The sequence below is a fragment of the Lichenostomus cassidix genome, chromosome 11 (genome assembly GCF_008360975.1).
Source record: "Lichenostomus cassidix isolate B80296 chromosome 11, HeHo_3.0, whole genome shotgun sequence".
Lineage (NCBI taxonomy): Eukaryota > Metazoa > Chordata > Aves > Passeriformes > Meliphagidae > Lichenostomus > Lichenostomus cassidix.
The window spans coordinates 1,078,623-1,103,427 of NC_139492.1; the positions used below are offsets into that span (position 1 = coordinate 1,078,623).

Genomic DNA, 24,805 nt, shown 5'->3' on the forward strand with positions numbered 1-24,805 from the left:
AAAACCTGATTGAAGAGTTGCTGTGACAAACAAGAGTCCCAGGAAATGCTCTCCAAACAAACTCCCACCTGATCTCCTCTGAGGATGGGTTTTTGTGTTATCTGGGTGGGAAAGTCCTTCCCTCCCCAGGACCTGGTGATACCAACTCCTTTTTGCTTTGTTTTGTGACCCCATTTATTGCCCTGCTCTGTTTACCCTGTGCTCTCACTGTGCCCCAAGCAGCTCCTCCTGTCCCTATGGTCACCTCAGAGGCCACTTGGGCCTTCTGAGCTGACAACAAATATTTGAAATAGCAAAATAGCATCCTTTGTGTGAGGTGGGGCACTGGTGGGGACATGTCTGTAGGGCTTCTCTGCTCAGGTACCCCAGCAGTGCCTTCCTTTGAGCCTGTGAATGGAATGATAATTGTGCTGTGTTTACAGACAAGCACGGATCAGCTTTAGGGCGTTTAAGCATTTCTAATTAGCTGTTCCTGTGCTGGGGATAAATTAAACGAGGCTGTGGTTTCACCCTGTGCAGGCAGGGCCCGTGCCTCTCCTTGCTGGTGAAGATGATGTGTGGGCACAGGAATCTCCTACCTGCACTCCTGGGCAGGCTCTGCCAGCTTATTTATCATCAGGTCAGTTTTCCAGCCAGGAATCCTGTGGTTCTGGTGTGCTAAACGCTATTCTGCTCCATTTCCTGAGCTGCAGGGCATGGACCTGTCTGGGCTGCACTGTGGAGGGACTGCACCAGCCTCCAGGCTTCCAAAAAAATACCCTATTTTGATCAATGAGTATGGAGTTGCCCTCAGGAATGTGAGGAGAATGTTTCTCTGCAGAAATACTACTTATGGGAGGTTAATGCATTATGAGACATTTTAACAGAAGCTAAAATAGGCAAGTTTAGGAAAGAGACAAAAATGGTAGAATGCTTCAGTGCTAAGCTCCCACATTGAATAATTCAGTTGTAAAAATTTAAAAATAAAATTAGGGTACTCATGTCTGGGCTGCAGCAGTGCATGGTTTTGTTATTAAAGAATTGTTTGGATTCTTTCCTCTACCCTGTGATATTGCAAGGATGAAAATAACAGGCTGATAGACTAAATTAGCTGTCAGAGAAGCTAAAAAGTCTTGATAATCCCAAAATCTGAATTTACAGCAAGTTGCTGTATTGCAGAAACCTCCAATTCTGCTGCAGGTCGTCTCTCATCTGCTCAGTTGTTGCTGCACTACCTCTGGGCAGAAACAATGTTCTGCTGCTTCACTAAGTCTGAGGGTTTTTTCCTGAGAAAGGTTGTTTTGGTACAAATAGAATGTTACAAAAATGCAAGTGAAGTATTACAGTATTAAAAATGAGATATTAAAATGTTACAATGAGACAAAGAAAATGTAACATTTCATTTGTAATATTTTTACAAAGTTACCAAAAATATCTCTCCCGTTCTTTATTTTACCTTGCAGGGTCCTTCCCTCAGTGCTGCTCATATTTTAGGACTAGCAGCTTTTGTGATCCACTTGAGTGAATCCAGAGCTTTAATTCCTGGAGTGGAAGCCAATTTTGGGGTTTCTCAGCCTGTTCCTGGAAAGGCCCTTTCTGTTTCAGAGTACTGGAGCTCCTTGCTCGTGTGCAGGACAGAGGAGTCATTTGCCTTCTGCTTGAGGTGAGATGGGGCATCCATCACCTCCTTGTTCCCCAAGTGAAGGGCTTTTGGGATGCTGGGAAAGCTCCCATGGAGGATTTCCAGAGCTTGTGAAGGTGGTTAAACCAACCAGACAATGGAGTTGTTTCCTTTTCTCTCTCAGGTTTTGCACTGCAGCAGCAGCTTATCTGATCTGCAAGTTTTCATCCTGTTCTCATGAAGATTTTTGTGCCTTGATTCCTCCTGGCCTGATCAAAAAGGTAAAAGGGAAAAAGCTTTGCTATAACTTATGAGAAAGCTCAGTCTCTGCCCAATTTCCTGCTGCAGGCCCCCGTGCAAATATCCCTTACACCAAGAAAACAATGTGGAAATACATCTCTGTGCCTTCCCCTCCTAGCTCTTGGTGCTTCTGTTTGTTTGGCAGCTCCACTCAGCCCGAGGTGCTCTGGGCTCTGGGCCTGGTGCTGTGACAGCCACATGCAGGATGTGGTGTCTTTTTCCAGCTGCAGTACCTCGTGCCACGGCTGACCCTGGAAGCTCGGGGAGTCCTGTGTGAGGAGTCCAAAACTGCCCTGAGCTGGAGTTCCCTGTCCTGCCCCTCTCTGAGCTACAGAAGAGCCAGCCTGTGTTTATGGAAGCAAGCACAATTCCAAGAGCTCTTGAAGGAAAAGGCATTCCAGGTATAAATCTTTTCCATCACCTAAATTCACCCTCTAATTCTCACTTTTTCAGATCTGCCCTTTGCAACTTCCTTATTGGTGATCAAAAGCTTCTTGTAAGGACTTAATGCTTGAAAATAATAACTAAATACCTGAAAAGTTGTCTGACAGCTGAGTCATGTGGGCTGGGATGTGTGCTCCGTGCTATTTGATGGGGATGATAAGGTAGAAAGAGAAAACTAGAGGTAACATTTTCGTGTCCTACTTCTTGGAAAAGCAGGAAGCTTGGCAAGCTACAGAAGCTCAGGAGCTGTAGAGCAAAGGCCTGTCCATCACCCTGGCTCTCTGCTGTGCTCCCTGTGAAGTGATGGAGAGGCAAATAACTGGAAATCCTTGCTTTTCTGGTGCTTTGTCTAAATGCCAGTGTTCCCCTGAGCCACCTGTGCAGCTGGGATTGCCTTGCTCAGCCTTGCTCCACCATCTCAGTTATTCTCTTTGTACCACCCTTGCAAAGTCTCTGATTTGACAGACTCTCTTTTTTTAACCTACTTCCTCTAAAACCAGTTTGTCTTTCTGCAGAGGAGTTTGTGGTGTTCCTAGAATGACTCCTTGTGCTTGGCTTGCTCAGTGTCCAGGGCTGGAACACCCCTGTGTTATAACCTCTCTTTGATGCTTACACAGCCTGTCTGACTGAGGTGCTTCTCTCATTTCACCTTGATTTCTAATAACACATATTCAACCTGCTATCTGGAGGTGATGAGTGTGTTTGGAAATGTCAAAGGGTGGGTGGGTGTGAGACAGGCTTTGTGGGATTTCCATGAATTGTTGAAGGTCAGTCGGGTTTTAGCTTGAATTTTTTTATAGCAGAAACAGCACAGGAACTTCCTGGGGTTGATGACTCTTGTTTCATGTCTCTTAATCCACATGGGATTGTGTGTGGAGATGAAGTGAAGGTGGGTTTTATGCTGGGTAGCAGGTGGCTGTTCTGCACAAGTTATTTCCCTTGCTGTTCTTCCCTGCTCCTAAATCTGTGCTTTTCTCAGCTGTCTTTCAGAGAGTGGCTGCTGATGGAGCTGGAAGTAAGCCCTGAAAAGGACATTCTCTCTGCTTCAGAAAGGTAAGGGCCAGGGGGCTTTGTTGGAAAGGGAATAGTCCAAGAGTCTTCCACCAAAATCAGGGAAAAGCACTGAAGATCAGGAAGTAAATTAACAGTTGCTGCAGGATACAAATGCCTGTTGCCTGCTGTGGTTTGTCCTCAGTTCAAGCACTGCTGGAAGGAGGTGTGTGTGTTCTTACTTGAGGAAAGCCAGGCTGGTTGGGGCTTGGAGCCACCTGGTCTGGTGGAAGATGTCCCTGTCCATGGCAGGGGGTGGAACTGGATGGGCTTTGAGGTGTTTTCCCACCCAAACCACTCCATGGTTCTTCGAGGCTCACCAATAAAAGCCTGCATGTACAGCCCTTCCAAATAAAGGAATGTCACAAATAAAACAACATCACAAACCCTCCCTGTTTCTGGAAGTGTCTGCTTGAGGACACTTCATGTCTGTACTTATATGGGGCTTTTATCTGATCACACATCACTCATCACACTTGATGTGTGAGCTGCCTTTCTCATCAAGGGAAGGGCACCATTCCAGTAGATTTCTCATCTCCTCCTTGTCCATACTGCAGACAGGATTTCCATTGCTGGGCCATCTGTCAACGGTACCTTCCTGCACCTTCTGCTGCTGGAGGCTGTGATGGAGACCTGGAGAAGGCTTGTGGAGTCATCATCAATGCCATCCTGGATTCATCACAAAGGTATTCTGTGTCATGACTTCTTTTCTGGTAATGGCCTCGAGGCTGTGCACTGGGAGCTTGTCCCTTCCGTGGGGCTGGGGAAGCCATTCCCTTCTGGTCTGGCTGGAAGTGGGAGCTGGGAGGTGGCCCTGTGTGACTCACCAGGCTTTGCATAAGCATCTTGCTTTAGGTGACAGAGGTCTGGGGCTGCAGCCACAGAGAGGCCCTCGTCTGGCTGCCTTTCTGAGTTGACTTTGTACTCATTTGTTCGGCCAGACAAGCAGCAATGCCCTGGGGTAGTGGCTGGAGCTGGAAAATGAGGAGGGAGGTTAGAGGAGAGCTGCTGTCTCAGCTACAGCTTATTTCAGGCACAATGTTTGGTCTCTGTGTTCATCTGAAGCATCTGACTGTGTTTGAGCTGTGCTCTGCCCTGGGCTAGCAGGGTGAGTTACCTCATGTGTCCCTCATTTCAGGCTGGACCTGGGTGGCTGTGGCCAGTCGAAGATGTCGGTCAGCCCTGAGATCCTCTGCAGGCTGCAGGTGATTTCACACTGTGAGGTGTTACCTGGATGTTCAGTCCTTGAACTTGACCAAAATATTCCCTCATTGCTCAGTGTTGGTGAGGTTCCATTCGGCTCCCATGTGTGAACAGTGCTGTGGGGGTTGAGAGACATTTTTCTTGTTGATCTCTGATTGCTTCAGAGAAACAGAGAGGGTTTGAGAGCAGGCTGCAGTGTGGCACTCACTGGTTTCCCCACCCTGTTCAGGAGCTGGTGCTGGAGCTGAGGTGCAGACCAAAGCTGCTTCCCAGCTGCTTGGCTGCCCAGAGACACTTCCTGTTCGGGATTCTCCAGGGAAGACTGGCAGACAGAAAGCATGGATCTGCTCTGGGAGAGCAGCTGTGGAGGCAGCAGGAGCTGCTGCTGCACAGAAGGTAAGTGCAGGCCTCAGCAGCTGGGAATACCTGCTGCTCAGGGCAGGGGGGTGTGTGCAGTGTGTCCTCCCCTCTGGCTCCACAGCAAGTGACAGTGACACTGTGTGTCATGGGGACAATGTGCAAGGGACACAGGCTCTGGTACCCACTGGAATTATTGTGTTTCCATATGCCATACTGGGCTACCAGTCACCCCTGCCAGTAGGCTGGATGTCACACATCTTCACAGGGAGTCTGATTCTCTCCCTGACAGTAACCTCAGTTTTCCATTCTTCCCTGCCTAAGGATTCTGGTTGGGCTCCCTGCATCCACCCTGATCACCACGTGTTGGAAAAGAAACAAAGTAGTGTTGGACTGTGAAGACTTTTTTTGTTTTGTGAACTCAGAACTGGTAGGTATTGGGAGTCAAATGGTGATTGCTCATTAGTAAATGCTCTTGATAAAAACCTTAAACTTGAATTTAGGGAAAGAGGTTGCTACCTCCAAACTACCCAGAAAAGCTGTGGCTGCCCCATCCCTGGAAGTGTTCAAGGCCAGGTTAGAGCAGCCTGGTCTGTGGAAGATGTTCCCACCTATGGTCCCTTCCAACCCAAATCATTCCAAGATTCTTTACTTTTGGGTTCATTCATTGGGAATTGTGGTGGCATTTTACACTACTGAGAGCAAATCCTTGGGAGTCATTTTGTTTGGTGAGTTACAGATGAACCTCCATTGTTCCCATGGAGGCCTGGAAGGGGCTGAGCATGAGCCCTTCTCCCATCCCTCTGTCATACCAGGGCCTTGAACCGTTTTGCTGTAGAGTGAGATCCTCCTCATTCTCCTGAGAAACATCCAGGGCCATTCCTGCAGCTTTCTGGGAGAAGGTCATTTGACCTGCAGGTCCCTCAGGACACTGCCTGTGCTCCATGGAGAGCTGGTTTCTATTTATTCATCCCTGCTGGCCTTTCCAGCCCCTTCTGCACTGTCATATTATGCACAGCCAGAAACCTCTGTTCATCCCAAGACTGTTAATCCATCTGCTGCTGCCATCCTGGACTCGTGGTGGGCAGGGATGCAGGGGCTGTGCAGCACAGGTCTGTGGGATTGCTTTATATAGAAACCACGTTCCTGCCATCTGAGCTGATATTCAGGATTCACAGGGTAATTCTGTGCTGTCTGAGCCCCATTGTGCCAGACTCCTGAAATGCTCTCAGGAAATCATACTCCAAAGGGAATGAATGATGATTTTTTTTCCCTCTCCATGTCTTGCTGCAGAAGAACGTCTGTTCCAGAGGGTATTCACTCTCCTACGACATCACAGCTCACTTCTTCAGGGTAACTGCTGCTTTTGTCACTCTCACTGCCTCACTGTCCCTGCTCAGAGCTTTCCTTCCCAATACACGAGGTGTCCCCTTCATACCCTTCTTTTGAGAGCTCTTGGTGTAATTCTTAGAAGAGAAGTAATCCAGGAAAATGAGGGGAAGCAGCAGGAGGAAGTAGTGGGAGAGGTGAATTTTAATACAATGCAGCAAAGCTGGTGGGGGAAGGAGCTGTTGGTACACATTTCTTTTGCTGAGCCATGCTGACCCCTACAGTTATCTCTGATTAGTTTCCACACGCTCACTGAGGGACTTGGAGCAGCAGAGATGGATTTGTGGACTCATCCTGTCTTTTGTCCTCTTCCAGGGCCTGCTTAATGCCAGCTTGGACTGTGAGGATGCAGCAGAGGGGATCAACGAGGCTCTAACAACATGTCAGACCAAGTGTCCTGTGGTGCTCCTCTCTGCAGCTGTAACTAATCTCATTTTGGATCTCTGATTTTGGGAGAAACCCAGCACCAGTTCAGAGGGCTTGTGTTAAACATTGTGTAACATTCAACAGAAACTCTTAAAGCCTTTGGAAATTTGCAGGGTGTTTTTGAGCCCTTGGGATCACTGACCCCAGCCCTGATCTCCTTGGGGTGTTGTCAGAGTGGGGAGCTGGGAGGTTTGTCCTGATCTCTGATGCACTATGTGGGTTGGTTGTTACATGCCAAGCAACCAAAATCCCAGGGTTTTTTTTTCTCTCTCCTCTGTGTAACTCCTCGTGCAGTTTTACATGGGGTTACACATTTTGGTGCTTGTGGTGAGTGTGGCCATCACCTGTATGGAACAGTTCTTTCATTCTGACTGGTCCTGCTAGAGGAGTTCCAGGGCACCATGGTATGAGCACAGTCACAAATGACCCTCTGCATTTCCAGGGTGTGAAAATTCTCCCATTTCTGATGTGTGCCTGTACAAGTTGGATTTTTTCACTAAGGAGAGAGGAAAAGCCCCTTTCTCTGAGTACCTGGCTGTACCTGACTGCAGCCAGCCTCTGAGCACCCCACCACTAATGCTGGTTTCCATCTTTGTCCCCAGCTTTGGTGGCCAAGGCTAGAGCCAGTGCTTTGCTCTCAGTGGAAGAGACTCTTCGGGGATCCACTTGCAGAAGAGCTGAACAGACTGAGGGGCTGGCATGGCTCAGGTACCAGGTGTGTGAGGGATGGAGCTGCTGTCCTGGGGAGAGCAGCCCTGGAGCCCAGGCAGGATGGAATGCTGGGCTGAGCCTTGCAGGACAGCTCTAGACAGACTCCTCTGCAGGGCTTACACTCAAAATGGGTCATTATAATTATTTAGTCTGGCCCTGTGTGTAATGTGGGTCAGAGTGCTTCTCCATAAGGAAAAGGGAATCTGTAGAGGAGGCTGGAAGGCAGAGTCCTGGTTAGGCACAGCCTTAGCACAATGTTGAGTCATTCCTGTGAGCTGCCACACCCTTTGCTCCCTGGATTTGGGGAATCTGGGTTCCTGAAGCTGCTGAGTGGCTGCTTGCTTCCCTCTTTACCTCTCCTAACACTGTCTGTCAGTGCCCTGCAGCCTTGCTCCAAAATAAGGGAATTTATGTAAGAATCTCCTTGCAGGTTACAGCAGGTGATAATCACATGTTTCTGTAGTATAGAGTTACTGCCCATCCAACTGCTGATAATAGAGATTTGGGAATGCTTCTGTCTGCTTCTGGACTTTGGCTTTTTCACAACTGCCTCCATGTAGCATCCAACTACAGGGAAAACAAAATGGAGAGAATTATTTGGTTTTTTGTCCCTGATTTCCTCCTCAGTCACAGCTGTATTTTTTCTCCATTTTTATGTCCAAACCCATGACATGTTTGTTTTGTTTCCCAGGTTCCTTTGTTCAGGAGCAGTTTTCCCTCTCTCTGACCCGCCTTGGCTCTCAGCTGCCTTCCTCCATGGTGCCATCCTGCAGCAGTCACCACGTGGACGAGGGAGAGAGGCACTGGAGAGGCTGGGGACTGATGCAGAGCAGGCAAGGCTGGGTGCATTTTATGTGTCTGTTCTTCTCTACACCTGAAAACTAGAGAAAGGAGGCCTTTAACAGAGAGAAGCTGTCATGAGATAGTGGTGGTAATCCCTGTTGGGAAATCTTGCTGGTGGCTAGTTGATAAAAGGTGGCTGTAAATTGTTAGTTGCTAAATTCTTATCCTAAAGGCAAAGTTATTCCAAGCTTAAACTTTTACTTCAGACTCTGGCTCCTGTGAAGTTAGAGAGGGCTATGCAACAGCTGCTTAAAAAACTGAAGCTGGAGAGAGCCTTGCAGAGACCAAGAGCTTGATCCATGGCATGCCAGGATCCTCTCTCCTTCCAACAACGGCAGTCCTTGTGGATTTGAGCTCAGGCCACTTGGCTGGAAAGTTAAGGAAATGCAGGAAGTTTGTCAGACAGCAATAAAGGCATTTTAAGGGCTCTGGGAAGTTGTGCTGGGATTCCCAGAGACAGATTTCCTGAGGGTTTTCCCAAGTCTGGTGCAGGAAATGGCTCTTGCTGGTCACCTCAGTGCAGGGGAATTCTCTGTTGTGTTTGCTGGTTTTCCAGGGAAGAGCCAGGATCAGAGCTCTGCACAGGGAGTGTCCCTGTGCCAGAGGTTCACAGGTAACAGTGCTGAAGCAGAACCTGGGCCTCGTGTTTACTCTGGAGGTTTTATTGCTCCAGGCAGCAGCTCCTCTTCCTGTGGGATTGACTCCTGCACTGTTTGTGTTGGTCTGGAGCCAGGAGCTGCCAGTCAGAAAGTGGTGTCATTGAGTACACAGGGAGTAACTGCAGCTTTCACCCCAAAATTCCTGAGGGTGCCAGGGGCAGTGAGAGCTGTGGGAGGGCTGAGGGTCACTGGGGTCCCAGCAGGTGAAACACTGTGCTTGTTGTGCATCCAGCTGAGTCTGGGAATGTATCTGGGGAAATGTTTGTATTCCCTGATTGGAAAGGCCAAGTTCTGAGCTGCCACTACAGGTACAACTAACAGGCAACCTCTTTTCCTTGCAGCTCCTTGTTGCTCTGCTCTTCTTCTCACTGTTGGATCTCATCTCAGCCAGAATAGCACCAAAGGTGAGTTCAGCCCCGAGGGAATTCTCATGACTCTGGATGTGTCTGATCAGCTTGGTTTGCTGCCTGAAAATGCTTTGTAGCAGCACTGGGAAGGCTGGAAGCTTGTTCTGCCAGGAGGAGGGGATCAGCAACACCCCAGACAAGCCTGCTGAAAAGCCCTTCTGTTCCCATCAGATTAAACCTATGTTTTCCTCTCACTCTTATCTCCCCTTTCACTACTTTTATTTCTCCTCCTGGGTGATTTACTATTTTCAGTTTCCTGTTCAGACTTTACACCTCCCAGGTAGTGCAGGAACCTCGTATCTCTCTCAGCTTTTGTGTAGCATCTCACATCTGTCAGATGATGTTTTTCCTCAGGCTGGAATGTGGTACTTCATAGGAAAAGGTCTCCCCAGCAAGGAGAAACATTAGTTTCCAAATGGTTTAATGCTATTAAGTGAAGGAGCAAAGATGACAAGCTGCTTCCAGCACAGCCTGCCCTGAGCATCCTGCTGCCTGTGAAGGCTTGTTTCTGTCCCTCTGCTGTCACCTCAGCTTTGAAGTGCAGCCGTTTGGGGAGTCACCTCACAGATGGGATCAGGGAGCAGATTCAAGGCAAAAATAACCATTTGGTCTCAGTCTGCCCATGGGAGAGTCTGGGGGAAGAACCAGGGAGGAGAGAAACATCTCTAGCAAGTGGAGCTGGGAGGTTAATCCAAGTGAAATGGGTAATGAGACAAGAAACCCCACAATAATCCCAAGACATGTTGTCACTAGAAAGGTTAGAGGGGACAAAAGGTGCTCCAGTGGGGTGGGGGCAGGATGTTGATTGATCCGGATTGAACAGGGTTTGGAGCAACCTGGGATGGTGGAAGGTGTCCCTGCCCATGGCAGAGGGGTGGAACTGGATGATCTTTAAGGTCCCTTCCAACCCAAACCATTCCATGATGCAGCTTCCCCTTCTCTCAGCTGAGCCCTGTGGTGGCATGGTTTGGTGAGGAAGACACTGCTTTGCTCTGGTGCCTGATTCCCTGGGGGAATCCAGGCTGCCAGCTGAGGGGAAAGACTTGAGCTAAATTCCTGAGGTGATTTTGCAGAGCACTTCATGTACAGGGTCTTGTGGGGGCTCCTTTCTGCTTTGATGCAACTAAAGCCTAAGACAAACTAAACCTGTCCTTTCTGACACTCAGGAAGGAGTAGATTTTCAGACATCTCTGGACTGGTCCCTGGAGCTCTTGCAGTGCCTGGAAAAGAGGGGCACATCCTGGCCACTTCTCTTCCATGTGACAGAGAGAGGTGAGTCCTGTCCCCAAGGGGTGGAAGGTGGTGGCTGGGTGACCCATCCCTTGGGTTGGAGTGTCCCTGTGAAAATGGGCTGCTGGGCCTTTGGAAGAGCACAAAAAAATACTGTGTGAAAGCAGAGAACATCCTGCTTCCATCCCAGAGTGTGGGAGACCCAACTGATGATCAGGAATGACTGAACTCAGTTTTGTTCCTGCTGGCAGAGAAAGCCCAAAGGGACAACTTGCTTCTCTTGCTGGTCACCACCCCCAAGCACCAGTATTTATTGTGGGCTGGAGGGAAACTGTGCAGCCCCTGTGCTGCTCCAGAAGTATGAAAGGTGATGTGAGGCTCTCTGAAGGTGCTCAGTGCTTCTCACTGTCCTTGCAGATCCCGGGAAGTACCACGTCCTGCGCAGTGCAGCCTCAGAACAGCACACCAGGCTCCTGCCCATGGCATTCTACAGGTAATGAATGTCCTGCTGGGCTGGGGAGGAGTGAGGGGGATGTGGGTGATGGTTGGCAACCACAGCAGCTGGCATGGAGGTAACAGCCCTGCTGGCCCATAGGTGAGCACAGTTAGCTCTTACTTGAGCTGGGCAGGAGAGAACACCTCATCAGGGCACAGTTCTGTTTTTAAGGAACCCTACATCTTTTGCTGGAAGTTTCCCTTCAGCCTTGTGCTCCAAACACAAGGGAATTGCCTTCCCTTCCTGAGGTGGCCCTGCACACAATGGGACCCATAAATCAGCCAGGGCAGAGCAGTGGCTGTGTTTGCCTCATGCCTGTGTGTGTCCCATGGACCCAGAGCTAACAGAGTGATCTCCTCCAGCCTCACCCCCTGCTTCCACCGGGAGCTGCTCCAGCGAGAGCCAACCTTCCTCAGCGTGGCACTCCAGTTGTACATCCAGCTACTCCAGCTCTTTGTGGAAGGGCAAGTCCTGCCACAGTCTGATCAAGACCCCACAGAGCACGTAAGCAAAGCTTGGAGTCTTTTTCTGCTATCACAGACTCCCAGAATGGTTTGGGTTGAAGGGACCTTAAATATCATCTCATTCCACCCCTGCCAATCCCTGAACACCCTCTGCCCTCTGAGCTGTGACAGCCTTGGGTGTGGGGTTGTGGCTTCTGCTTCTCCTGCAGCAGGGACTGGCCTGAGGGTGACATTGTGCCCAGCCTTGATGGCTGTGTCTCTCCCGTGTCATGCAGGATCCCTTGGAGTTGATCTCTGCAGCTCGGCGGTTCCTGCTGGGAGCCATCCCACTCTGCCCTGCCCAGAGCTTTGGGGACATTCAGCAGGTAGGTGAAGGTGTTTCCCCTTTTCTCCAGATGTGTGAGCTGCACGTGCTGCTGCTGCTTCCTGGGGCACTGATCCCATACCTGTGCCACACTCCATGCTCCCCTAACTCACCTGGAGATGCTCTGTGCTTCACTGACCTACCTGGGAGCAGGAGGACACCTGGTGCTCAGCCGGGGCCATGGCCACATTCTCCACCGTTCCCAGCGCTCAAACCCTGCCCTCGTGTGGTCATTGCTGCTCGGCCTGAGGGAAGTGTCAGGCACAGCCAAAGGCAGGAGTGGAAGTTTCCCCCTCCTCTGCTTGTGCTTGGCTGAGAGGCTAAAAATGCCCTGGTGTTGCTGGAAATGGCTTTGAGGAAGCATGAGGAGATCTAAACTGACTCCCTGCCCTCTCCCCAGCTCCTGGGCACCTGTGAAGAACTCGACCCAGAGCTGGGAGCCACCCTCCTGCATTTCTCACGGCCTGCTGTGGACATGGAGCTGGAGGAAGAGCTGGAACTGTTCTGAGGAATGGACACAGCCCAACACCTCAATTACACCTGACACAAGGAGCCACCTCTCTCACCTGGGCCATTTTTTTCAAATTACTTTGTAAATAATTTATTACAAGCATAACCATGAAGCTCTTGTTACAATAAAAAGTAGGTTACAAATTTTCAGTTTAGACTTGCTTTGGGAATCATAATTATGTTTTTTTTTTTCTTTTTCTTTTTTCCAAAACAAAACGTCTCCTTAAAAGTTGTCCCACTGTCCTCTGTCCCCCTCAAGCCCCCAAGGGCACCTCTGTGCAGGCAGGGAACAGTTGTGGCCAACTTGGTTTCTACAACGTGTGCATGGGGCTGGGGACACAAAGTGGGGCTGCCAACGTCCCTTCCCCTGGGATTAGACACTCTTAGTACAACACTGCTGAATCAGACGTGAGCATGGAAATCACTGCATGAGAACAAGCCTTTTCTGAGCAAGCTGAAGCTAATTCCACGGAGTTCTTTGGGAGACTAAAACGTAGATTAAAAATCTCCACTGCCTGATGGCTCCTACGGGGCTGGGCTGGGAACAGTGTCCCTGTCCCCTCAGGTGGGCTCGGGCTGTGCAGTCACTTCTGGCTTCACCACCTGGCCTTCCGCAGTCCCTGAAGTAGTGAGGAGGAGGATGGGCTCTGGCTCCAGTGGCTTGGCTTTGTCCTGAGTCTGGGTCAGAGGGTGCACCATGGACATGTGGACGTTGAGGTTGTGAGCTTTCTCGAAGCGCTTCCCGCACTGGTCGCAGGCGAACTCCAGCTCCGCCTCGGCTTTGTGTTTGGTCATGTGGTACTTGAGGGATGCGCGCTGGCGGCACTGGAACCCACAGATCTCACACCTGCAACGGGCAGAGGGGGATCAAGGACCAGCCTGGCACTGGGGCTGGAGCAGGGAATGGACATTTCATTGAATCACAGAATCCTGGAATGGTTTGGGTTGGGAGGGACCTTAAAGCTCATCCCATCCCACCCCCTACCACGGGCAGGGACACCTTCCACTATCCCAGGTTTTTCCAAGCCCCATCCAACCTGGCCTTGAAAACTTCCAGGGGATGGGGAGTCCACAGCCTGTGACAGGGCCTCACCATCCTCACAGGAAAGAATTCCTTCCCATCTAACCCTGCCATCTGGCAGCGGGAAGCCATTCCCCTTTGTCCCGTTACTCCAAGACCTTGTCCCAAGTCCCTCTCCAGCTCTTTTGGACCCCCTTTATCCACTGCAAGGGGCTCTAAGATCTCCCTGGAATCTTCTCCAGGCTGAACATCCCCAGCTCTCTCAGCCTTTCCTCTTAGCAGAGGTGTTCCCTCCCTCTCCTTATTCATTCCATTTAAAGTGATCCAGGCAGGATGCAGCCAGCTCCAGGCAGTGTTTGTATCCCAGAATTACTGTGCCAGGGTCAGTGACGGATCCCTTTGATCCCCGTTGGAGACACTTACTGCAGGGGCTTTGCTCCTGAGTGCCGCATCTGATGGACCGAGAGGTGTTTGCGTTGCTTGAAGGTTTGCCCACACTCATCACAGATATAGTTCCGTACCTCTGCCACGGGAAACGGGAGAGAGTCACAGATTCTGCCAAGTTCCTGGAACGTGCCCTGCACATGCAGCTGCCCACACTCCCTGCTGGAGCATGAACCCCTCCCCTGCCTCGTGTCCCCCACACGATTGCTTGCTCCAAGTTCACAGGCACACAGCAGTCCTGCCCCCTCCCAGAGCCTTGGCAGCTCCAAACCCAGTGCCACGAGGTGTTGGTTGTGATCTGTCACCTGTCACCTGCCGGGACACACCTGTGTGGATGAGCTTGACGTGCCGCTGCAGGTACCGGTCGATCATGAACACCTTGTTGCAGCCAGGGTGAGGGCAGGGCCTCTCCCTCACCTCTTCATGGTGCTCTTTGATGTGTTTCTGCAAAGCAAGGACTGAGCTTCTGACAGGGAACAACTTGGATCCCCAAAAACCAAGACCACCATGAGAAAAACCAGAATTTGCATCCAAATCTACCCCTGGCAGCAGAGGTTTAACTGGACACAGGGCCTGTTCTGAGGGCAGTGAGCCAGGGGCAGCCCTCCAGGACAGGAGGATCAGGGAGAGCCAGAGCTGACTGCAAAAGGCCAGGACTCCCAGCAGGCTGCTTTCAGTGGCTCACTGCCTCCTGCAGAGCAGGGTGGGGAATTAAACCCATCAGGGATTATCTGATCACATGGAAGTGGCTCCTGAGTACTTGGGAGCTACCAGTGAGGGACAGGAGCAAAGCCCAAGCTCACCTTCATGCCATCAGCCCCTCTGTAGACAGCGGTGCAGCCCTGGTAAGGACACTTGTAGATGGTGGGCAGCTCCTCCCTGCAAGCAGAGGTGTGTGAGGTGGGACATGCATGGGGCTGTGGCCCAGCCCCACCACACCCTTCTTACCGTTCACATTTGATTTTTTTTTTCCAGCCTGGCTTAGGCCCTGGTTTCTTCCTTATTTTGGGCTCTTCCGCCTTCTTTGCTTCTTTACTGTCGCTTTTCTTGCCAGAAACCCTTCAAGAAAGAACCATGACAGTGATTTAAGACTTGGTCTTGGGTTCAGTCCCACCTAAGGGTCCCCAGTTGTTACATCTGACTGTGACCTGGCACAGCAGGAGCACACACAGCCCTGGGTACATGACTGAGGCTGTGGCTGTGCCAGGCTGGGCATGAGGGATGTCCAGCTTCAACCCCATGGGAAGCTCGGGGGCACCTCTGTGACCCCCAGGCAGGAAAGTGTAGGGAACAGAGCCATAAGAAAAGGCACGTTGGCCCCACAGGGGTGAGCACCAGCCCCACACCCACCCCAAGAGCCCCTTACTTCTTCTCGGGGTAAGGCTCAAAGGAGTCATCTGAAGATTGCACGTTTCTCTTCTCGCTTTCATCGTCACTCAAGAAGTCCCTGAGAGAGAGAAGTTGCCCTTTACCAAAGTGGCCTCAGGCTGACCCTCGGCAGCAGCAGTTCCCCATTCCCAGCACATCCACCTCCCCCACGTTCTCCTCCCCATCCTCTCCCCAAGCAAACACAGCGCCGGTGAACACAGCAAAGACCCAAGTCAGGTCCTTTTAGGGCTAAATCTCTGCAAGAATAATCAAACTACTGTCAGGAGAACAAAAAAACGGCTGTTACTGAAAGGATCTATTCATGGGTGAGGGATGTGGCTGCCACTTCCTCTGCTGGAAAAAGGAATTTTGTGGAGCAAGAATATCACATAATTGTCTGCTGCAGGTTAATGAAGCTACGGGTTGTTCAGTATTCCCTCAAATGTAACAGCCACACTTGGACTTTTCTTTTTCCTCCTTTTGGGCCTTAAGCCACACAAGAAGCAATTAACTCCTGAAGCCAGGAAATGGGCAATAAATTGTTGCAGCCTTTTTAATGTGACAGCTGACAGGCTCAGCTGACACTGGAATCACTCTGCACTTGGCCCTTTAGACTCAGAACGCCTGGATTTGAGTATTTACAGCCCCACTCAACACCTGTGTTGGAAGGATTGAGCCAAATCCTTGCTCACAAGGGACTGCCAGGTCCCTCCCACTCCCATTTCCCAGGGTGGTTTTTCCACGTGCCACCCTGTGCTCCAGCCACAGAGGGAATTGCCTGGAGGCTGAGGGGCTGGAGCAGCGGCTCCCAGCACGGCTCCTTCCCCAGCACAGAGAGGGGACAAAACAGGGCCAGGACTGCTGGAAGCAGCCAACAAACACAGAGCACACGTGTGTGCAAACTCCCCCATCAGAGCCTCAGTTCTGTGAGCTCAGTGATGGTTGCAGCAGAGCCACCTCTCCAAACCCCAGCACCGGTGGAGAAAAAGCTCTCCAGGTTGGGGAGTTCACACTGGCAAAGAAGACATTTAGGCTATTTTAAACCCACTCTTCTCTCACCCCTCAGAAAGGTCACTGAACTCGTCTTTTACCCGCTCATCCGACGTTGCAGACAGAACCTGCTTCCAACTCAACTGTCCTAGGGAATGAAGGAGAACACAGTGTGTTACAAGGAAAAGCAGCAGACCCATGTCGGCCAAGGAGGAACTGACCACTCAGGGTGCACTCGTGTGATCACACCATGGGGAACATGTGCTCCATGGCCATCAATAATTGTTTTAAACATGCTGTCCCCTGTGCCCAGAGATGCCTCTGCCTGTGCTCCACCTCGACCCTGCAGCTCGCAGGAGCAGCTTTTGGTTCCTCCTGTGACACCCATAACTGAAAGACTTGTCTCCAGGCAAGTCCCAGCTGCCATTCCTGTGTCCAGCAGTGGATATTTTTCATGGGTGCTGGAGCTTAACACAGCTCCACTTCCGGAACTCAAAATGGGTGTTAATTCCTCACTTCTGGAAATGGTGTTTGGGGCAGTTCACCCAGGCCAGACCCACCAGCAGTCTTCCTTTAGGGACAGAAGTCTAGCATTAGCTGCTGCAGGAGACCCAACTTTGGGGTCAAGCAGAAACATCTCGCAAACGTGGTGCTGGGGAACCAGTGACTGTTGTGTATCCCTGGGAAGAGCATGGCAGCAGACTCTCCCCTCCATCAGAGGGGGAACAGCACACAGGGCCAAGAGTGTGACCCTGTGTTTCCCTGTCCCTTCTGCAAGGCTGTGTCCTCCCCCCCGACCACAGGCCAATCTCTCAACACTTCCCAGAAGCATATGTGCCCTCCTTGAGGAACAGCAGTCTCCAAGGAGAGGGCCCAGCCCCTCGTCACTCCCTGGGCCACCTCTCCAGCTCCCTGTCCCTCTCCTGAGGCTGGGAGGGAGCCCAGGAAGCAAATCCCTTACCTGTGGCAGTGCTCAGCGGGGAGACAGGCTGCGGCAGGGCCTGCTCCTGGACGGAGGCCGTGCTGTCCAGCTGCGAGGGAGATGGATCCCTGTCCTGCGGCGGCTCATTCTCCACGTTCAGTGGCACCGCCGTGGTCCCTTTGTTGGCGGGCTGCTGGCAAGGAGCTGTCCTTACTGGAGCATGCTGGGCTTTGGGAGCAGGAACAGCCTCGGCATTGTCTGCCCCGGCCCCGTTGTCAGTCAAGCGCTGCTGCGCCGTGCCCTTGCTCCACTCCCGCTTGACGGACAAGGCGTTGTCGAGCAGCACGGAGCTGCAGTCCGAGTCCGTGTCCATGACGTAGTCGTGGCCGTCGCTGCAGCCCCAGACGGCGCGGATGATGCCGCAGTACTCGGAGGAGAGCACGCTGCGCAGCCCAGGCACCGCGGCGCAGCTCCCGGCGTGCGTGTGTGTCCATGTCACCAGGCTGTGCAGGCACTGCGGGCTGGACGTGATCAGGTCAACTGGCCAGGGGAGAGGCAGCACAGTCAGGCCTGGGCACGGAGGGGACGTGGAGGGGACTGGGATATGGATCTGTTCCCCCCAGGGCTGCTGCAGAAGGCAGGTGGGAACCACCCCAAGGGGCTGCACCGGGGCAGCCCCAGCACCTGCCAGGATCACAGAACCATTGAGGCTGGAAAAGACCTCTGAGAACCGAGTCCAACCTATGACCAAACACCACCCTGTCACCCAGATCAGAACACTGAGTGTCACGTCCAGCCTTTCCTTAAACAACTTCAGGGACAGTGACTCCACCACCTCCCTCCACTATTCACTTCACAACTGAAAGGGTATTTCCAATTGTCCCCAGTGTCCAACGGCAGCTAGCACTGCCACCCAAACCCACTCCGCCTGCTCTTCCCAGCCCCAGGTGAACCTGTTTGGCTCAGGTCAGGAAGGTCAGAGGGAGGAAGGGGAGCCATATTCAGCCTTGTCAAAGGACACCAGAACCACGCTGGATGTGGCCATTCCCCACCACCCATCAGCCTCATCGCTCTGCTGGTGGAATGGCAGAAGGAAAAGGGAAGTGGGCACTCACCCAGGCAAGAGGCACCTCCTTCCACACCCGTCTGCACCTGGGCCCCGCTGCTCCTGCAAAAACCAGAGCAGCACAGTGGGATTTGGGGGTCACAGAGGGACCACGCAGCACACACAACATCGCGCTGCTCCTGGGAAGCAAGGAAGGCCACGTACTTTCCTTTGGACTTGGCGTGGCCCGTGGGCGAGGCATTCACCCTCTGGATGAAGGTCCGGAGGACGCTGCGGCACTTGTAGAACTGGGCATGGCATTTCTTGCAGACGAACTGTGGCAGCGCGGGGTCCTGCCGCACCGCCACGCCCACCAGCCGCTGGAAGTCGGCGAAGAACACCTGGTCCACCCGCCGCTGCTTCTCCGAGTTCTCCCCCAGCACGGGCACCTTCCCGAAGGCATTGCGCAGGCTCCGCGAGGAGAACTTCCCGTGGCACAGGCGGCAGTAGCCGGTGCTGAGCGCTCTGCCGATTCCTGCCGACCAGGATTGAAGGTGGCTGCTGAGTGATAGCACTGAAACACCCAAAGGTGTTCCCCTTCCCTTCAGCCCAGCTGCCTCCATAGCCCTGCCTTCAGCATAGCGTGAAAAATCCAGGCAGGAAAGGACCCTTCCAACACCAGCTGACACAAAATCAGTCTTTCTGGCCCCAAGGTCCCAGTGGAGGAGCCTTCTCTCTGCTGTGGTGTTCCCAGGGCTCTGCCAATGCCATTCCTCGACTTCAACAGCTCTTTCTCTTTCCCAGTGTTTATCTCCCAAGCATTTACAGCTGGTGTTGTGTCCCTTGGCTACCCCAGTGCTGGCAGTCCCACTCATCTGCTCCCCAGTAGTGCCCTGAAGTGGGGCAACAGCTGGGGACATGCAGCTCCTGACCCAGAACAGCAGGGCCCGATGCAAAGTGTCACCCAGTTCACCAACCTGTGGCATTCCCACTCTGGAATAATTGCCATCCCTCTGCTGTGCCCCAGCAGTGTGAGGGGAACCTTTAGCACAGCCTCTTTCCAGCCTTGATCCAATCCAGCTGTGCTCCAAACCCTGTGGTGGGAGTGGGCTCCTGCCTGTGGCCCCTGCAGGGACCACCTGGGTGGCACTGGGAGCGATGGGGGTCTCACCGCACCTCGCAGGGGTGCTGATGGTGTGGCACAGGGCAGACACGCCGGGGGAGTGTCTTGGGGGGCTGAATCCCCGGTTAGTGAGTGCCCCGTGTGCCACCCGCTGTCCCGGGGCAGCGCCGGTGTCACAGCACCCAGCGGAGCGGTTGGAGCTCCCGCTTATCTCCTGCCGCAGCTGCGGCACAGCCGGATATCACCACCCAAAGCGGGACGGCGGGAGGGTCCCAGCCACCCCCAAATCCCAAACAGGATGGCGGGAGGCTCCCGCTCACCTCCAAACCCACACCGGGGTGGCGGGAGTGTCCTGACCCCCTTCAAACCGGGATGGAGAGAGGGTCCCGGTCACCCCAAACCGGAGCAGGCAGCGGCCGAGCACCCCGGGATAGCGGGAGGTTCCTCCGCTCTCCCTTCCCGTATGCCGAATTCCTCCTTACCTTGCCGTTACCGGCACCGGCATGTTCGGTGTTTCAAGAGGGAAAAACTCCACACAAACGGGCAAATTCCGACCTGCCGCCCGCCCGGCACCGAGCCCCAGGATGGGGGTCTGAGCCCGGCAGCGCGGAGGGACCCCGCCACACCGAGGGCTCGCCCGCGCCCGGCCCTCGCAGCCCGCCCCGGTGGCGGCCGGTCCGGCCGGTGCCCCGGCAGCGGCTCCGGCCGCGGGGAAGCGGCTCCGGCCGTGCCCCGCTCCCCCCGCCCGCTCCCCGCGCTCGGGCCTCACCTGCCTCCGGTGCGCAGGCGGCGGCCGCGGGGGGCTCGGCGGGCTCGGTGCCGCGGGCGGCCGTGCCGGGGGTCCGACGGGGCGCGGGGGGGGCCCGGGGGCCGCCCGGGGCCGCCAGGAACCGCCCGCGCCGATCGCGCTTCATCGTCCCCGCCGGGCCCGGCGGCTCCGCCCGCCCGCAGCGCCCCCGCCGGCCGGGGGGACCCGCCGCGCCCGGTCCGTCCCGCCGCGCTCCGGGCGGGCCCGCGGCCCCAGCGCGCCGTTCCGGGCGGCCCCGCGGCCATGGCCGCGCCGGGGGGCGGCGAGGGGCCCGCGCCGGGCCGGGGGGGCCGCGGGCTGCAGGGGGCCATGAGGGCGGCGAGCGGCGCCCTGGGCATGGACAGCGCCGGGCGGACAAGGGTGAGCGCGGGCACGGCCGGGGAGGGACCCCCGGGCTCAGCCGCATCGCCGGGGCTGCACCCCCGGGGCTCCCCCGCACGCCCGGGTCAACCCCCATCCCCGGGGCTGCATCCCCGGCCTCCTCCTGTATCCCTGGGCTCCCCTGCATCCCGCGGGTCCGTCTCCGGCCTCACACCCACCCGCAGGGCTGCATAGCCGTGCTCATCCCGCATCCCGATGCTCATCCCGCATCCCGGTGCTCATACCGCATCCCGATGCTCATCCCGCATCCCGATGCTCATCCCGCATCCCGGGGCTCACCCGCATCCCGGGGCTCATCCCGCATCCCGGGGCTCATCCCGCATCCCGGGGCTCATCCCGCATCCCGGTGCTCATCCCGCATCCCGGGGCTCATCCCGCATCCCGGGGCTCATCCCGCATCCCCGGACTCACGCCCCACTCCATCCCCGCTCTGACCCCGGACTCCCCCCGCATCCCGTTTGGACCCCGACCCTGGGATCCTCCCGAGGCCATGGGGGTCCCCGGTCTGCCCGCACCGCCGGGGCTCCCTGCTCAGCCCCCGCTTTGGCAGGAGGCCTACGTGGAGTACCTGAAGAGCATCACCCTCATCGCGCAGGCCCTGCAGGAGGAGGCGGCAGGGACAGGTAGGGCAGGACCCCTGTCACCAGCCTGCCGAACCAGGGGGGACGGTGGGAGTCCCGTAGTGACCGCAACATTCTCTCCCGACAGAGAGCAGCGAGGGGGTCACCCCTGACACCCCGAAGCTGCTGAAGCTGGCGGAGCAGTGCCTGGAGAGGGTCAAATCCATTGCAGCGGCGCTGGGTGAGTGGGGGGTGGGGGTCCCGTTTTGGGGAGCTGGTCCCTCCCCTGGTGGGGCACGGCCGACCTGTCCTGCCCCCCTCCCCAGGGAAAGCCCAGGTGAAACCGGCCGTGCAGGAGCGGGGCGGGGGCCCTGCGCCCCTCCCCAGGCACCGCCGGGTCTGCTCGGACGAGGGGGGGAAGCTCTCGCCCTTCCTGCCTCCGGAGATCTTCCAGAAGCTGCAGATTGCCGAGGCACATAGCGCACGGAAGTAAGGGGGGCTTGGCCATGGGAGCTGGGCCATGGGGACTGGGCCGTGGGGACTGGGACAGGGGGACTCAGACCCAGAGTGATGGAGCATGGGGGGCTGGAGTGGACTGGGACACAGGGGCTGGGACATGGAAGGCTCAGACACCGGGGGGTAGGACATGGAGGGTTCAAACATGGGGACACAAGGACTGGCAGTGGCCCCATGCTTGCCTGGGGGGCTGGGGGGCAGAATGGTGCCATGGCACGTGTCCTGTGCCCTTTGGTGCGTGCTGAGGCTGTTCCTGCAGGGAGCTGACCCCGCTGGAGGAGGCCTCCCTGCAGAACCAGAAGCTGAAGGCAGCCTATGAGGCACGGGTGGCACGGCTGAATCCCAGCCAGGCTGTGCAGAAGACATCCCTGGCAAGTGGAGGGCTGGGGAGGGGCTGGGAGCTGGGTGGAGCTGGCAGCCAGGCAGGGAGTGGATCTCTGGGGGACCCCACTCCCCACTGGTGGCCATGGGGTGTTCCCAACACTCCTCCTGCTCCGCAGACACTGTCACTGCAGCGACAGATGATGGAGAACCTGGTGATTGCCAAGGCCCGGGAAGAGACTGTATCCTTCCCAGTGGCATTGCTCCAAGAGCCTCTGCCCTGTCCTGGCTGTCACCAGCCCCACACAGGCCTTTGGGGTCCCGGCTGGGGGGATGGAGGAGGGCAAAGGGCAGTGGGTGAGTATGGCAGTGGCTCTGGACCCTTAACTGTGCCTGGCCCAGCTGCAGCGCAAGATGGAGGAGCGGCGGCTGCGGCTGCAAGAGGCGGCCAACCGGTGAGTGGGGATGTCACCACAAGGACCCTGGGCTGCGGGGACATCCAGCAGTGCCCTCACCAACTTCGGGTGTCCCCAGGAGGTTCTCCAGCAGTGTGGCCCTCACCCCTGAGGAGCAGGAACAGCGAGCACTCTATGCTGCCATCCTTGAGTATGAGCAGGATCATGTGAGTGTGTGCCAGGGGCTGCTGACGGGGCTGGATTCTGTGCCATGGGGCTGGAGGCTGTGCCATGGGGCAGGGTGCTGCACCTTCCCCATGACCAGCCCTGGACACTCCCCAGGACTGGCCGAGGCAGTGGAAAGCCCAGCTGAAGCGGAGCCCAGCAGATCTCTCAGTGGTGTCAGGGCTCTTCTCCTGCCTCCTCAGGTACTGCTGGGGTGGGCACAGCCCTGCCAGAGTGAGGGGGCTGCGGCTGCTGCCGGTGCCCCCTGCCCACCCCATCCCTCTGCCCACAGCTGCCCCGAGCACCCCATCACGCAGCTGCTGCGGCGGCTGCAGTGTGCGGTGTATGCCCGGCTCTACCCTGCCGTCAGCCGCGGCCCCGCCGATGCCTCCCCCGCCTCCCCCTCGGGGCTCTCCTTCCTTTCGCTGGACGCTGGGGGCTCCTCGCTGCCCGCCGAGCCGGGGGGCCGCCGGCTCCGAGCCTCCCGCAGCCTGCACTGCATGTTCTCAGTGCCCGAGCACGGCCCGGCCGCGCTGCGGCACAGCCAGTCCAGCACCCCCCTCACCGACGGCAGCACCCCGGGGCCGGCTGAGCCCACCCAGACCCCCCGGGAAAGCTCCTTCGAGGACCTGGAGCGGTTCCTGGCATCCCCCGAGGGCTGGGCCCCCGCAGAGCCCCCGGCCAACCCTGGGCAGGACATGACGCTGCCAGAGCTGCTGAAGGGCGTCGTGAGGGACATCCACAACGCCATTGGTGAGGGGTGGCTGAGGGAGCGGGGGGTGGATGGGGGCTGTCCGTGGGCTCTCCTGCACCCCGCTTTGACTCAGAGCACAGGGTGGGCAGGACAAGAGGTCCCAGCGACTTGCCTTTCACAGACAGGCTGCTGGCCCTGACACTGCTGGCCTTCGAGGGGCTCGGCACTGCTGCCGGCAAGGACCAGTGCCTGGCCTGCCTGGAGGAGGCCTTCTTCCCCCCGCTCTGGGCCCCGCTCCTGGCCCTCTACAGGTACCATGACCCACCGTGGAAGGTCTGAGCTCCCCTGCCCCCTTCCTGGCACCCTCCCCTCACCTCTGTGCCCACAGGACCGTGCAGCAGCCCCGCGAGGTGGCCCTGGCACGCAGCATGGAGCGGCACCGGCACGCCAGCCCCGCTGACATGGGGCTGGCCTCACGCCTCTTCCCGCCCGCCCCCGGCCGCCCCGCGTACGCCTCCGCCGTGCAGGACCTGCGCCTCATCCCGCTGGAGACCTGTCCTCGCAGGAAGCTGGAGTGCATCGGTGAGAGGTGGTGGAGATGCGGGGTGGGGACCCGGGGTGACAGTGACCCTGATGCCCGCCCTGTGTCACAGTGCGAGCCCTGCGCGGCATCTGCGAGTGTGCCGAGGAGTACTGCGGCACCCGGGATGCCCGGAGCCCTGCCACAGCTGCCATGTGAGTATGGGGACAATGGCCCGTGGCCAGGCACAGTGGGGAGTGTGGGGCAGGTGTGGGGCTGGGGGCTTCTGTGGCTACTGGGTGTTGGGGTACCGGTCCCCGTGGCCACCGTGGCTGATGGTCCCTGTTGTCACAGCGGTGCAGACGACCTGCTGCCCATCCTGTCCTACGTGGTGCTGCAGACGGGGCTGCCCCAGCTGCTCTCCGAGTGTGCCGCCCTGGAGGAGTTCATCCATGAGGGGTACATGCTGGGGTACTGGGCCATGCAGGCACCCCTGGGCTGAGGACACTGTCAACCCTCTTGGGACAGGGCTCTCAGGGCAGGATGTGGGTGGGAGCAGCAGCTCCTGGGAGCATGGGGTTGTGGGGTGGTGGCTGTGATAGTGTCCTGGTCATGGCAGTGTCACAGCTATGACAGCGCGGTGGCTGGGGTGGTGACCCAACCACAACAGTGTCCCAGCTGTGATGGCATGGTGGCTTTAGCAGTGTGGTGGCCACAGGGATGTCCTGGCCATGACATTGTGGTGGCAGTGGCAGTGTCCTGGCCTTGATGGCATGGTGGCGATGATCATGGTGGAGTGCCAGCCGTGATGGTGTAGTGGCAGTGTGGTGCCCGTGGTGGTGTCGCGGTGCTGTCGGTGTCCCGTAGGTGACAGTGCAACGGGTGTGGTCGCAGGTACCTGATTGGGGAGGAGGGGTACTGCCTGACGTCCCTGCAGAGCGCCCTGTCCTACGTGGAGTCCCTGCAGTGAGGAAGGGGCGGCGAGGGACCCCCGAGAGCCCCGGGCAGGTGCTGATCCG

The 24,805-nt window shown here is 56.0% G+C and overlaps 3 protein-coding genes across 7 annotated transcripts in view; 2 read left to right on the top strand and 1 right to left on the bottom strand.

Annotated features, from left to right (window-relative positions):
• FANCA (FA complementation group A) overlaps nt 1-12,608 on the top strand; it is a 32,308-nt gene extending 19,700 nt beyond the window's left edge. For all 3 annotated transcript variants that reach the window (XM_085071318.1, XM_085071319.1, XM_085071320.1), the window contains 19 exons: nt 520-619; nt 1,443-1,642; nt 1,785-1,881; nt 2,125-2,301; nt 3,324-3,397; nt 3,952-4,080; nt 4,533-4,599; nt 4,827-4,993; nt 5,279-5,384; nt 6,248-6,307; nt 6,659-6,763; nt 7,372-7,484; nt 8,172-8,313; nt 9,324-9,386; nt 10,556-10,661; nt 11,037-11,112; nt 11,478-11,619; nt 11,855-11,944; nt 12,344-12,608. In XM_085071318.1, coding sequence (XP_084927444.1) covers nt 520-619; nt 1,443-1,642; nt 1,785-1,881; nt 2,125-2,301; nt 3,324-3,397; nt 3,952-4,080; nt 4,533-4,599; nt 4,827-4,993; nt 5,279-5,384; nt 6,248-6,307; nt 6,659-6,763; nt 7,372-7,484; nt 8,172-8,313; nt 9,324-9,386; nt 10,556-10,661; nt 11,037-11,112; nt 11,478-11,619; nt 11,855-11,944; nt 12,344-12,451 — 2,122 coding nt within the window. In that variant the 3' untranslated portion in view covers nt 12,452-12,608. The remainder of the gene's footprint in view (nt 1-519; nt 620-1,442; nt 1,643-1,784; nt 1,882-2,124; nt 2,302-3,323; nt 3,398-3,951; nt 4,081-4,532; nt 4,600-4,826; nt 4,994-5,278; nt 5,385-6,247; nt 6,308-6,658; nt 6,764-7,371; nt 7,485-8,171; nt 8,314-9,323; nt 9,387-10,555; nt 10,662-11,036; nt 11,113-11,477; nt 11,620-11,854; nt 11,945-12,343) is intronic.
• On the bottom strand, nt 12,518-20,333 carry ZNF276 (zinc finger protein 276). Of its 2 annotated transcripts, none has more exons than XM_085071322.1 (11): nt 20,136-20,333; nt 18,469-18,778; nt 18,314-18,366; nt 17,238-17,738; nt 16,346-16,424; nt 15,285-15,365; nt 14,867-14,977; nt 14,722-14,797; nt 14,245-14,362; nt 13,898-13,997; nt 12,518-13,300 (listed from the first exon to the last, which is right to left on the bottom strand). In XM_085071322.1, exons 1-11 carry the CDS (start codon nt 20,278-20,280, stop codon nt 13,015-13,017), a joined length of 1,860 nt encoding a protein of 619 aa, XP_084927448.1. In that variant the 5' UTR covers nt 20,281-20,333; the 3' UTR covers nt 12,518-13,014. The 2 variants fall into 2 exon arrangements, with proteins under 2 accessions (XP_084927448.1, XP_084927447.1); XM_085071321.1 differs by having other exon boundaries at nt 17,238-17,768.
• A 37-nt stretch (nt 20,334-20,370) lies between these two features.
• VPS9D1 (VPS9 domain containing 1) lies at nt 20,371-24,779 on the top strand. 2 transcript variants are annotated; one of them, XM_085071323.1, is made up of 14 exons: nt 20,373-20,534; nt 21,106-21,178; nt 21,264-21,356; nt 21,442-21,604; nt 21,891-22,194; nt 22,355-22,407; nt 22,487-22,574; nt 22,690-22,775; nt 22,865-23,325; nt 23,448-23,577; nt 23,655-23,848; nt 23,920-24,001; nt 24,141-24,245; nt 24,681-24,779. In XM_085071323.1, exons 1-14 carry the CDS (start codon nt 20,418-20,420, stop codon nt 24,754-24,756), a joined length of 2,025 nt encoding a protein of 674 aa, XP_084927449.1. In that variant the 5' UTR covers nt 20,373-20,417; the 3' UTR covers nt 24,757-24,779. The 2 variants fall into 2 exon arrangements, with proteins under 2 accessions (XP_084927451.1, XP_084927449.1); XM_085071325.1 differs by lacking the exons at nt 24,141-24,245; nt 24,681-24,779 and having other exon boundaries at nt 20,371-20,534; nt 21,891-22,006; nt 22,132-22,250; nt 23,920-24,005.
• Nucleotides 24,780-24,805: the final 26 nt, after the last annotated feature.

Bases quoted from the DNA above. Each gene is read 5' to 3' on its own strand.
- VPS9D1 (XM_085071323.1), top strand. From the start codon at position 20,418: ATGGCCGCGCCGGGGGGCGGCGAGGGGCCCGCGCCGGGCCGGGGGGGC. The intron at 21,179-21,263 runs GTAGGGCAGGAC...CTCTCCCGACAG, and splicing joins GGAGGAGGCGGCAGGGACAG to AGAGCAGCGAGGGGGTCACC. The intron at 24,246-24,680 runs GTACATGCTGGG...GTGTGGTCGCAG, and splicing joins GAGGAGTTCATCCATGAGGG to GTACCTGATTGGGGAGGAGG.
- ZNF276 (XM_085071321.1), bottom strand. From the start codon at position 20,280: ATGAAGCGCGATCGGCGCGGGCGGTTCCTGGCGGCCCCGGGCGGCCCC. The intron at 17,769-18,313 runs GTGAGTGCCCAC...CTCCGTGCCCAG, and splicing joins AGGAGGTGCCTCTTGCCTGG to GCCTGACTGTGCTGCCTCTC. The intron at 14,363-14,721 runs GTGAGCTTGGGC...CTTGCTTTGCAG, and splicing joins GAGGGGCTGATGGCATGAAG to AAACACATCAAAGAGCACCA.